General features: G+C 52.4%; 1 protein-coding gene across 1 annotated transcript; it reads left to right on the forward strand.

Annotated features, from left to right (window-relative positions):
* The first annotated feature begins 3272 nt into the window (after window positions 1-3272).
* Window positions 3273-10044, forward strand: SPMIP8 (sperm microtubule inner protein 8). The gene is made up of 7 exons (XM_090259666.1): window positions 3273-3574; window positions 6976-7037; window positions 7308-7482; window positions 8061-8122; window positions 8351-8415; window positions 8706-8738; window positions 9865-10044. Exons 1-7 carry the CDS (start codon window positions 3352-3354, stop codon window positions 9893-9895), a joined length of 651 nt encoding a protein of 216 aa, XP_090115792.1. The 5' UTR covers window positions 3273-3351; the 3' UTR covers window positions 9896-10044.
* The last annotated feature ends 3353 nt before the right edge of the window (window positions 10045-13397 follow it).

Below are 13397 nucleotides of genomic sequence, written 5' to 3' on the forward strand. Positions count from 1 at the left end.
CCTTCCCATGCCAGACCTCTGAGATGCAGCTCCCCAAGGCAACTGCCAAGAGAATATTCTTTCTGCCAGCAAGGAATCCAGTATGAAGAAGAAGACCAAAGATGGCGCCTGGAACGTCCTGGCACATTTTGAGGTTGGGAAAAGGAGGAGGAGCTAGGATAGGAGACTGAAGGAGCCGCTAGTGAGAGAGAAGGAGGACCAGGAAGCAGCGTGTGCTGCAGGCCAAGAGGAGTGAGCGTGTGGAGGGGCCACAGTGGTCACGTGGGACCATGCGTGAGCAGTATACGCAGACACTTGACATGCACCCCCCGGGTTGGGCAACCCTGGGGGGTGGGCAAAGTCAGATGGGCTCTAGCACAAGGAAAACAAACACCACTCAGTCACGCCGTAGTTTGGATGACTTTCATGGGCGTGATGTGGAGGGGAAGAAGTCAGACTCAAAAGACCCCAGTGGTCCATCCATACAAAGTTCAAAAAGGGCCAGAGTAGCCTGTCTTGTCTATGGCTGTGAACACAGGGAGTAAAACTATAAAGAAAAGCAGTGGTTACACTCTGCGGCTGGAGAGCAGGTTACCACTTGCAGGGAGCTGGGGCTGTGACTGGGAAGGGGTGAATGGAAGGAAGGTTCTAGGGGCTGGCAGGGCCCTGTTTCTTGCTTTCTGTAGTTGGCATCTATTTGTTAAAACAACTTTATTGAGGTATAATTTACATGCCATAAAATTCACACATTTTAATTGCATACCTTAATGATTTTTACAAATTGCCTGAGCTAGGCAACTCGCACCATCTAGTTTGGGTTATTTTCATCACCCGTCATGCCAACAAGTTCCCTCATGCTCTGTGACAGTCACTCCCCACCCCACTCCAGCCCAGGTGACCACTAATCCGCCTTGTGTCTCTAAGGATTTGCCTTTGTGGACATTTTATATAAATGGACCGTACAACATGTGGAGCGTTTTGTGTCTGATTTCTTTCTCTTAGCAAAATGTTTTTGAGGATCACCCACATGATAGCACATAGCAAAATGTTTTTGAGGATCACCCACATGATAGCACATATCTGCTCTTCGTCTGTTTATCCTTCTCGAGAGTATTTCGTAGCATAGATATACCACACTCTGTTTATCTGTTTATCAGTCAATGGACACTTGGGTTCTTTCCACTTTTTGGCCACTACAAGGAAAGCTACTATGGCCTGTGCTGGTGTGGCTCAGTGGATTGAGTGCTGGCCTACAAATCAAAGGGTCACTGGTTCGATTCCCAGTCAGGGCACATGGCTGGGGGCATGAGAGAGGCAGCCATGCATTGATGTTTCTTTCCCTTTCTTTCTCCCTCCCTTCCCCTCTCTCTGAAAACAAATAAATAAAATCTTTTTCTAAAATGCTGCTCTGAACCTTGCATGCAAGCCTTTGTGAGGGCATATATTTTAATTTCCCTTGAGAAGATTCCTAGAGGTACAATTGCTGGGTCATGTAGTCAATTTATGTTTCACTTTTTAAGAAACTACTCAACTGTTTCTGCCAAGTAGTGCCCCATGTCTTAACTTGAGTGGTAGTTACATGGGGTCTCCCTTCATAAATTATTGGTTATATTATTTATGCACTTCCTGTATTTTGTTATATTTTCAGCTTTAAATGAGTTTAAAAATAAATGGGGGGGGGTGAATGGAATCAACTCTGGAGAGTTTTCCATGAGCAGGGGACTAGGGGCTGGTTGGGTCACTGTGGGAGGAGCAACCGAGGAGCCAAATCCTAAGGGATCTCAGAGGCTCAGCACCTGGGCAGGTATATGCAAAGCCCATGCCAATGTATGCAAATAAGCTAGGCTCTCCCAGGGTTCCCTCACATGGAGGGTCTGTCTCCAGGGGTTGTGGCCATGATGGAGGGCAGGCCCCAGGGCTTCAGGGTGCTGGGCTTAGGCGCTCGTGACCTTGCTTTCCGGGAAGGAGGGAGGGAGGTTGCAGGTCTGCAGGGGGCTGGGACAATGTATCACCTGCTAATCCCTGTCCTGCTGAGGCCACCACTCTCCCTGATCCCCTTATGCTGACCCTGTGTACTGGCCACCGTTAATCCCCACGCCTGAAGCCCCAAGGGCTGGCAGACAGGACTGTGCCCTCTCCCCTGAGGTTTGCGCAGAGGGGAGGGTCCTCTCAGATCACAGATACCCCTCAAGGCAGGGCCTAAGGCCCTTGCTGCACGCAGAGGGGAACCCTGAGGCCCAGAGAGAGGCAGTAACTAGTCCAGGGCCACACAGTCTGCCCTGGCCGGTCCTGGCATGCCCATCCCCAGAGATCCCTGCTCCCTGTCTGACATTGCCCACGTGTTTGGCCTGTGTTGTGGCCTGGGAGACAGCAGCCTTCAGGAAGGTTGTAAAGGAGGGCACAGGGCCCCTGGCAGCCTGTGGCTTCCAGGGTTGCCAAGGGGTGGGTGCCCTCACAATCAGACTGCAATGGGCATTGTCTCTGCAGAACATTCTTTATTCTCCTCCTGTCTCCTACAGCGCTGGGGCCTGGCCCGTCTCCCTGCCTCCTCTCCCCATTGAGCGGCTGGAAGAGCAGAAAATCCTTATAAGCTGGTGCTCCTGAGACCTGTGCCCTGCAGATCAGGTAGCCCCTGTCAGTGAGTCTGGAGCAGGGAGTCCTCCCTTCCCTCCTGTCCCCACCCCACTCTCTGGGCCCTCTCCCTGCTCCTCCGGGTCCCTGGGGCCTCACCTTCTGCCCACCTACCACCTGCCTGCATCTCTCACCTCTAATTGGGCTCAGGAAGGAAGCAAGCTGAGTCAACAAATTCTCACTAAAGTTGAAATGGCTGATTGGCTCCTGGAATACCTGTGTTTTCAAGGGAGGCTCTGCCTCGCCAGCAATGTTTTCCTAGTTCATATCTATCATGTCTCTCCCCTTCTTTAAAACAATTGTGTCTCCCTGTGGAATCTGAGTCAATGCCAGGGATCTTAGCTAAGGCCAGAAGTCCGTAATTAGTTACCCAGAGGCATTCTGAGCTAAATCCGAACCCACTTGCTGTTGCTGCTTCCTGCTCATTATTTAAGAATAGACACAAATGCCACCTCTTTTAGACTGTCCCCCGAATGCTGCAACCCCAGCCTCACCAGACTCGCACACCCAGTGCTGACCTATGTCAGAGCCCTTGGCACATCCTGTGTGTGTCACATTGTCTGAATGTCCCTGCCACCACACGGGAGCTCCTGAAAAAACAGGATCTGGCATCCAGTGGGTTCTCAATAAATGTGGGACCAGTAGACAAATCAACCCTGGCTAAGACTGTGTTCCCACATAGAAGGGCGCTGGCTGGCCTGAGCCCAGGGTGTACCCCTCTGTGCTCTTGGCTCCCCAGCCATGGCCCGCATCCTTGACCTGGTGCCCTGGGAGGATGGCTCCGCCCATGTGTACGCGTCCCCAGCCACCCCGCTCCCAATGGAGCAGCAGAGAAACCAGCTGGCCGGCGTGAAGCAGCAGCTCTACCACCCGGCCCTGCCCAGCCTGCGCCGCATGGATATGGACACTGTCCGGGCCTGCCTGCCGGACGAGCACTGCCAGTCCTCCACCTACTGCCGCAAAGGTCAGCCACCTCGCCTGCTGCCGCCCGGGCCCCTGGGCCTTTGGGAAAGGGCTGGGTGGTTTGGAGGAGAGAGATCTGGGAGTGAAAGGCCATGAGTGGCAGGCGAAGGCGGTCAAGGGGCCAGTCTGAGCCTGTTTCCTTATCAGTAGAACAGAGACAACAACGGGGCCCGCCTCCCAAAGCCAGCGTGAGGTTTAAATGAGGTAAGGCAGGAAGAGCACTTAGAGCAGTGCCTGGCACTCAACGGATTGAATACATTGTTGATGTTATTGTCGCTAATGGAGAGAGCTGGGCAGAGGTCAGTAGTTGCTGCAGTAGGAGTAAAAATAACAGCAATAATAACAGCTTCCGTCCGCTCACCTCTCCATCTGGAAAAGGAAGAGAGACCCTCCTCACACCTCCCATGAATGAGAGGAACACACACGGGCCAGGGAAGAACTCTTCCTGGATGGGAAGCTTGGGTGTGGGGCTGGGGGCGCCACAGGAACACACACGTTCATTTATTTAGCACCTCGTTCGTGCCTGACATTGTGCTGAACCCACAGGGAAACCCAGGTACTGCCGCTCGAGGGAGCAGCATGTGTAGAGGCCCGGAAGGGAAAAGGTGTGTCAGGTAGTGGGGTGTGGTAGTGCAGAGGAGAAGGTTTGTGGGGGCAGCAGGAGCAGCGGCTGGGACAAGGGCACAGCTCCGGAAGGGCCCTGGTGCTGAGCTCAGGGGCCTGGGCTTTCCCAGGAGGGAAATATGAACCTCTGAAGACGTGGAGCAGAAAAGAGGTCTGAGTATTGGGGGGGAGGGTGTGGGGGGGGATGGCCCAGAGGACTACAGGTGGATTATGGGGGAAGAGGCAGTTAGGATGCTGGGAGGGACTACAGTCTTTAGAAGGAGTGATAGCGTCTTGGCCACTGGCAAGGGTTTTGGAAGGTAATTAGGAGACAAAATACAGTAGTCCCTCGCTATATCACGGTTCACTTATCGTGACCTCACTGTATCGTGGGATTTAAAAAATATATTATACTTAATTATTTATTGCGGATTTTTCACTATATCGCAGGATTTTGCAGTACTGTATACGTATGTTGTTAAAGTTATGTAGCCTTAAGAGTGTAGAATAAATGTAAGGTTCCTACTTCGCAGGGGGGTCTGGCATGTACCAGTGTGGGTGGCAGGACAAGAAGGGGGGATCCAGGACAATACCCTGGTCCCATGCATTTTGGAGACTGCATGGCAATCGCCAGAGGTCCCACACAGATCCTTGCAGGGCCAAGATGAAAACTGGGAAAGGTGAAGTGAAGCCCCACCTCCCACAAGGGAGGCAGCTACTGGGCTCCCCCATGCCCTCTGCTGTGTGGGAGGTGTCCACACAGCTGTCGGAACTTCCAGTTTCCCGGTTTCTCTTGGAATCTAGGTCTTTAGGGAAAGCTCTCACTCTTGGTTTAGATATGTATTTATTGCAAGTATATACTTCAGTAAAAATAATCGAGTCCCAGGTTTAAAATTCAAAATGCTGCAACAATGTACATGTTCACAAGTCTCATTTCTCCCTCTCCTCCCACGCCCACTTGCAGGTAACCACTCTTGGTTTGAAAAGTATCTTGTCATAGTTCACTACTGCAATACAAACATGTGTGATTTTACTCACCCACTTTTTATTATGAGCATATTCAAACATAGAGAAAAGTTGAAAGAATGATACTATCAACACCCATTACTTTCCACCTGCTCCAATTCACATTTTGCTGTATTTGTTCTCTCTCTCTCTCTCTCTCACACACACACACACACACTTTAACAAACAGCTCCCAATGATAAGAACAACCTCCTACATGACACAATACCATTATCAGATGTAGAAAAGTTAACAATAATTCCATAATATCTAACATTCAGTCCACATTAAAATGTCTTCAATTACCCTCCAAAGATGTCTCTTATAGCTTAATTGGGGGGGGGGGGCAGGATTGGATCTAGGATTGTGCATTGCAATTGGTTTTGATGTCTCTTTAGTCTTAGGCTAAAACAGTCTCCCCAGTTTCCATTTTTTCCTTCATAATACTTTTTAGAGTCCAAAACAGTTATGTTGTTGACAGCCCCACACTGTGACCTTGAGCGAGGGCTTCCTTATGGTGTTCTTCATCTTGGTAATCTATTTTCTGTGAACTAGAAGGTAGATGGAAGGGCTTGATTGGCCAGGTTAAACGTTGCTGGCCTGAATCTTTCACAGGTGACGGATGCTGTGTTTGCCATAATGCTTGAGCCCGAGGCACAGAATGACATTGTCGCACAATGCGCGATGCTGAGTTTGATGACTTGCTCACAGTGGCAACCTGAATGTATATTCTTTTCTGCATCCAATCGTCTTAGTGTTGGGCTTTAAAGCAAAACGTAGCATGTGATCTGCAATCCTCTGTACCTTGGTGGTCCTGTATGGAGAACTTTTTTAGTTTTGATAGCTGCATAGTGAGGGTGTATCACAGTTTATTTAATCAGTTCTTGCATGGCAGACACTTGCGTTGATTTCATTCATTTGCTATTACAAACAATGCTGGAATGGGTAAACATTTTCTCCATGTTGTTTCCCAATGGAGCAGTTGTAAAATGGGGAAACATCCCCAGAAGCCAGCCTGTGGGGTCAAAGCGTATGTGTATTTGTAATTCTAATAGATATTGCCTATTGCTTTCTATAAGTTCAAACCAACAATGAATAGCAATGGCTGTTTCTGATAACTGCACTAACTTTTGAACTGTTTCCAATCTGATAGGCAAAAATTGGAATCTTAATGTACTTTGAATATGTATGCATTCACCTTATGAATGAGGTTGAGGGTCTTTTTATATGTTTAGGGACTATCTGAATTTCTTGTGTTTGTGTGTGAACTACCTATGCATGTTGGTTACCCATTTTTACCCATTTTTCCTTTTTTCTTTTTCTTTTTTGCTGTTTTGGCTTTGACTTCTAGGAGTGCTTCCAGTAATAGGGAAATTGAAACTAATCTGTAAAATAACTAGAAAGATTTTTCTGCATTTGCCTTTTGAGTTCTCTTGCTGTTTTTGCAATGGGGAAGTTTATTTTTATGCAGCCAAAGTTATCAATCTTTTCTTTAAGGCTCTGGATTTTGAGTTGGAGTTGGTACAGCCTTCCCCACCCCAAGGTTAAAAAGAAATTCACCCATGTTTTCTTCTAGTACTTCTATGGTTTCAGTTTTTTATATTGAAATGTTTGATCTATTTGGAGTTTATTCTGTTATATGCCATGTTAAGTAAAAATCTACTTTATCTTAGATTTTTTAAAAAGTTGTCAATTTTTTAAAAAATTTAAAGCAATGTGGGCCAAACCTCTCCTGTGTGGGCCTGCACTGCTGGTGCAGGAGACCTCTCTTCTCCCCTTCTCTTCCTTCTTCAGATGACTTTGACAACGCCTACTTCACACTCCTTGGTGTCCCCAACAAACCTCTGCAGTGCTTGGTGAGTGTCCTTCGCCCCTGGCCCTTGTTTGCTCAGGGGGAAGGGAAGAGGGTCCTGGCTGCATCCAGCGGCGACCACCTCTGCTCTTGGGCTCTGCTCCCAGTACTTCCTCAGCTTCCCCCTTGCGTCCGGTTTCCATCTCCATCAGGGGCTTCAGGCGCCCCTCCGTTAGATGAGCCAAGTGTCAGCTCCGCCCTCGGGGGTGATTTGGAGCAGCCTCCCAGGCTTCCGCATCTACCTCCGGGGCCTTGACTCCCATCACCCTGGCAGGACATCACCGGGACTGGCCAGAGGCTCCGCGACAGGTGCCGCGAGGGAAAGCTGGCGCCGGTCGCACCCGGCATCAACCGAGTGGACTGGCCCTGCTTCACGCGCGCCATCGAGGACTGGTCCCATTTCGTGTCCTCTGCCAGAGAGTTCAGGCTGCCCTGTCCGAGCAAGAGGGGTCAGTCTACCAGGCACAGAGGCTGCCCTGGGGCGGGGGAGTAGCCGGGCAGTGGGACCCTGGAGTGCTGATTGGGGGGCTGTGGGGGGTGGACGTCCGAGGTGGGCTCCAGCAAGGACAGGGTGGGAAAGCTGGGGAGCAGTGGAGGCCCTTAGAGAGGGAAGAGCTGAGACGCATTGAGGGGCGTGATGGAGGGGCTCGTCTTAGGGACAGGGAGGGAGCCAGGTTCGGACAGGAGCCACTGGGGCTGAAGCTGAGCCCAGGGTGGGTTCTGTGAAGCAGGGTCTGGAGTCGGGCTTGTTGTGGCCAGGCATTTGAGGTGGGACAGAGTCTCGGTGCCCGTGTGGGCGGGGCTTTATCTAGGAGCAGGGCTCAGGTGAGAGGGGCGGGGCTCAGGTGAGAGGGGTGGGGCTCAGGTGAGAGGGGCGGGGCTCAGGCGAGAGGGGCGGGGCTCAGGTGAGAGGGGCGGGACTCAGGTGAGAGGGGTGGGGCTCAGGCGAGAGGGGCGGGGCTCAGGTGAGGGGCGGGGCTTGCTCCCGGGGTGGGGAGGGGGCGGAAGATGGGCACTGTTTCCACAGTCGAGAGTTTCAGCGGCTACGCGGTGCGGTACTTGAAGCCGGAGGTGACCCAGAACTGGCGGGTAGGGAGAGCTCTGCGCCGACCCTTCGCTGGGGCCCGGGCAGGGGACGGCCAGCCCGGGATGGGGTGTGGGGAGAGGGAGAGGAAACCCAGAACCGGGTCTCCCAGTTCCCAGGGCTAAGATCTCCCGCAGAGGGCGCTGTGCAGGGGGAGCGTGAGTGGGAGCCCGTGTGCCCCGCTGCCCCCCGGTTCAAGGACCACCCCTCCCCATCTCTCCGGCCCGCCCCAGTACTGTCTCAACCAGAATCCCAGCCTGGACCGATACGGACAGAAGCCCTTGCCTTTCGACTCCGTGTAAGTAAGGCCACAGGCCTCGGGTCCCTGTGAGGCCTGGGGAAAATTGGTTGGCTCCAGTACACCCCAGGAAAGTCGCAATTTCAAAATGAATTCTTTACTCTTACTAAATGGACCACCTGCCTTCCAGTCCCTGGCAACTTCACCCTTTGAGGGTGGAGGCATTTAGGTGGGGCGAAGGTGCGGTGTAACCCTTCTGGGGGCATGACTCTTCCCGAGATGGGAGTGAGGTTCCCCAAGATGGCAGCGCGCCTCCCCGCCTCGGGTTCACCCTCCTGCCTCTTCTGCAGGAATGCTTTCCGCCGCTTCGGATCCCACTACAGGTAGGTGTGACCCCGCCCCCACCCTGGCCCACACCTGGCCACTCTCACCGTCTCTGGCTCTTGGGGTTCTCAGACCCCTGCTCTGCCTTGGGAGCCTGGAGAGGTGGGCTCCAAAGGATTGATAGCTCCTGCAATGTCAGAGAGAGAGAGAGAGAGAGAGAGAGAGAGAGAGAGAGAGAGAGAGAGAGAGAAGTGCACAGTGCAGCCCACCTTGAGATGGAGGGAGCAGACAGGACAGCTTGTCCCACCCAGTTTGTCCCTGAGGAAGCCAAGGGCGGGGGTGGGTGGGGGGTTACCTGGAAGGACAGCAGAAGCAAGAAGAGCAAACAGACATAAGAAACTTAATGGAAAGAGCCAGGACTGCCTTCCAGGATACCGGGAGGTGATAAGAGCTGGGGCCAGTGTTATCGGCTGGAGCATGCAAGATGTTCAAGCATCTTCCTAATGTGGCCATCTCCCTCCTCTTCGACCCCATTCCTTACATTTCAGCAGTCCTGGGTGTGACCCAAACCAGCAGCACAACCAAGCACTTCACCCCTGTGCTTGCGCTATTTCAGCACCTAGATGATCCATCCTTCTGTGCCTGAAAAACTCCTCTTCAGTCTTTAAAGCCCTACCCAGATGTCCCATCCTTGCTGTCTTCCCTGACCCTCTGCCTCTCTCCTCCCGCTCAACCCCCTCCAGTTGGTCACCACACATGCGTATCCCTATCTGCTGACACAGATACTTGCGTTATGATTAATGATGGAAAGCTTGCCTTCTCTTGCCCACCCTGTGCACACCCAAGGGGACACTTATTTTTTTTACTACTATATAATGCCTGCCAGAGTAGGTTCACTGAAGAATTGAAAATGAGTCAAGCAGTGTGTGGTTGGGGATCGCAGGGAGATAAAGATGAGGCAAACTGGAAGGTTGGGATCTTGGAAGTCAAAGAGAGCAACTGAAAATATATCAAAGGAAATAGGGACGCATTGAAGTTTCTTGAGCCATAGAGAGACGAGGCGGAAGCTGTTTTCAGAGTTTCGAGGGCAGGAGGGTGGGTTTTGAGGGATGGCCTAGAAAAGAACACCCTGATTTTTCCTCAGGATATCCCGGAGGCTCCCACCTCACCCGTTTCTCTCCACAGTCGTGTTAACTACCTAACCCCCTGGCGTTAACCTGTGAAAGGAGGCCAAGCCCCAGGCAGCTAGACCATGCCACCCGAGGTTTCCCAGCAGGACAGAGGGTGCATGGTGGCATCCCCCATCTCCCTAAGAGTTCAGCCTTACCAGAAATAAACCTAATGCTCCCACAGGGAGGTACCAGGCCCGTGTCTTGTGTCTGTGTGTGTGTGTGTGTGTGTAATATGTGTTTTGCTGAAGCTGGCAGGGTCAGGCCCTGCCTTCTGCCCTATTGTCATCAAAGCCCCCTACTCAGGACAAAGAGATGGGCACCATGGTCCCTCACCTTGCTGGAGACAGACACTCTTCCTTAGCCTCTCTGGGCGGGGTTATTCTGGATGTGGCCCAGGATAGCATGCCTTCCTTTCTGTTGGATGCTGGGCAGATAAGGGCTAGTCCAGGAGCTATGTGGATAGAGGAGATGCACGATCTCCCCCAGGCCTCCCTATTTTACAGGTGGGAAAACTAAGGCCCAGATCAGGGAAATAGCGTCTGAACCTGGGACTCAAATCAAGTCCCAGCATTTGACACAGTGTTCACATATAACTGATGCTCAATATTTGTAGAATAAGTTATTTCCCAGCATGGGAATATTTTGTTTAACCTTATGTTGTCTGATATGCAGACAGATCCTTCCTTAGAGATTCAAAGCTCATTTTAATTTCTTTTAGGGGTGGAGGTGATGATCATGACCCTTATACCAAGGTGAGGGACCATGGTGCCCATCTCTTTGTCCTGAGTAGGGGGCTCTGATGACAATAGGGCAGAAAATAGGAGAGTAGGGAGGAGCAGACAGGAAATGATAAGGTCACAGAGCCCCTTCTTCCTCAGGGCCCTGTCAAGAAGATAGCCAGCCTCCCCCTATTTCATGCAGGAAGAAGGCCTTTCCTCCAAGTCCAGCAGCAATCAACCTGCCTTGGACCTTGGGAAGCCATTGGCAGAGCCCCATGGGATGTCAAGGCCACATTCTGCAGTGCTGAGTGCCCCCTCCAACATGCCTAACTAGGGCTCACAGCAGGGATGCTGGTGTCTTGGCCTGCGTGAAAGTGGGGATATCCAGAGAGCATGCTGGAGCATGTCAGGGGGAATCAAGTGCCTGGAGCCTTTCCTGGCCCTGCTTCCTTGACTCTGAATGACTGGGCAGTCCCTCCAGGGATTTGATCCAGCAGACATCTGAGGCCTTGCCAGGTCCTGTGCTGGGTGTTGGAGGGACACAGACCAGATACCATCACTGCCTCTGAGGCGCTTCCAGTCCAGTGGGAGAGAGGCGGGCCCAGCTGATTCAAAGCTGAAAGCAGAAGGCGAGACTGTGGACATATCTAGGCCATGTTCCTCAAGCCCAAGAGCTGTGAATGGGAACCCACACCAGCAATCTGAATAGGTTCTTGCCCACCAGTTGTACATGGAATCCTCATGTCATTGATATAAAAATGTGTGCCCAGCAATAAAGGAAATGCAGAGCAGATGAGCATTAACAAGCCTGATTTAGCATGCACTTTCCATTTTTTAAGTGCCAGACAATATATTAAGCACTTTGCAGTCTCCGTGAGGTGGGTAATTATATACCCATTTTAACCTTGGGGTTGAAGATGATTAAAGGGTTGGAGGGGTTAGGTGACTGGCCCAAGGTCATAGAGCTAGTGATTGGTAGAGCTGGGAACTGAAGCCAGCCTGCCTGACTCCTGAGCCTGTAGCCACCACACTCTACTGCCTTCCTGCTTTGAGAGAGATGCAAGCCAGAAGTGGGGAGAAAACCAGAGGGAGCTTCCTGGAGGTGGGGACATTTGACCAAGGCTTGGAAGGAGGAGATCCCACCAGAAAGCTCTCTTGAAGTTGCTGGCAGTGGTGGATTCTTCAGGTTAAAAATGCCACCCAGAGGCCAAGAAATGGAAAGCCCTACCCCCACCCAGCTGGGCCACTCTCTCCTGGCCTAGAAGTCCCCTCGGTCTCAGAGGGCTCTTTGCTCATCCCTGCATCGACTGCCTTGGGGACACCTAGCCTCCATGGCTTCAACTCCAGGCCCTCCTGGGCTGACCCCAATCTATCACCCTGGCCCTGGGCCTGGACATACTACCCCAACACAAACCCCACACCATTCTCCTTGCTGTTCCAAACACCCCCGGCTCGAGGCTGAGTCCTAACCTTTGTTCAGAGCCTTCCTTGCCCCTGAAATGTGCTTTCCCCTTCTCTTTCTATCCTAATCCCACCCTTTCTTCCAGGCAGGTCTCTCTCGTGTCCTCCCTTCTGCCCTCATTCTCCCCCCGCCACAGTCCATGAGGACAGGAACCATAGCTAATTCAGAGAGACTAACTCCTAGACTCTGGCTCCCAGAAAATACTCAGAAACTTGCCAGATCCTCTTATCTCTCCAAGTGGACCTGGGGCTCAGGAATGGGGCCTGGGGCCTCCCAAAACAAAGACAGGGATCTGGACTAAATGAAACCACTGCTACACAGTGACCGTTGTATTGCTGATAACACACACTCAAAGCGCACCTCCTTACAACCTTACTGGCCTGGGGCTGGCAGTGGGGGAGGATCAGGGTCCTGGTGGAGAGAGGGAGGGGAGGGGTGAGGGCCAGGGAGGCTCTGCCAGGTAATATTTCGTACTGAATAACAGCAGCTTTGACATTTCTGACCTTACCTTTTGACACATGAAAACCTCAGAACTCTCATCTGAAGTTCTTGCTTCACCAGCTCAGTGCCTGGCAAACAGTAATGCTGGTGGGTGAGCAAAGGCAGGAATGCACACTGGGATGAGGATGGGCACTCACACAGTGATAGGGATACCCCACAAGCCCTTTCTCGCCCGGGCTCTCCCTCTAACCAACTTTTTTGGCACCGAAGAGGACCGGGCATTCCAGCCGGAATCTGTGAATCTGCGGAAGATCAGTAGCAGCCAAGGCTTTTCCTGGAGGCATGACCTTCAAGAAACAAAGAAATTGGCCAGCTTGAGGTTGGGACGCAGAGCTTATCACAGGCAGCCTGGCTCAGGCTGGGAGGCCCTGGGCAGAGTTCCAAGGCCTGAGCAGTCCCTGCTCCTGTCTCAGGCCTGCTCTGAAGGTGGGGCGGGGCAGGGCGGGCCCGTTGGCAGTGCTGAGAGGTCAGGATGGAGGACTCGAGACAGAGAAGACCGTCCACAAGACGCCCGTGGAGGCCTGGGCTCTTTATAAAGCTGCCTCTGCAGAGATGGGAAGTCCAAACACAGTGGCTTCAACCCCTCAAGGAAACAGGCCATGGGGCTGGCCACCCCCTCTGCCTGCTGGGGAAGAGCTTCCTGCTCCCCTGGCCAAACCCAGGCCAGCACCAGTCCCGCTCATTGTTCCGGCTTCCTGGTCAGTGAAGAGCCGGTAGGAGCCAGAGCTGCAGGCTTGTGCCTGGAGCTGGGGGCCTATGAGGTTCCGAGCCCAGGGCGGTCCCAGCCCTCCTGCTCCCTGGCCCTCACCTGGCCCACACAGCCAGCCCCCACAGCTCCAGGCCACTTTCATCACTAACTGTGTG

This window comes from Furipterus horrens, unplaced genomic scaffold (assembly GCF_987537825.1).
Source record: "Furipterus horrens unplaced genomic scaffold, mFurHor1.1.pri manual_scaffold_13, whole genome shotgun sequence".
In the NCBI taxonomy this organism is placed as follows: domain Eukaryota; kingdom Metazoa; phylum Chordata; class Mammalia; order Chiroptera; family Furipteridae; genus Furipterus; species Furipterus horrens.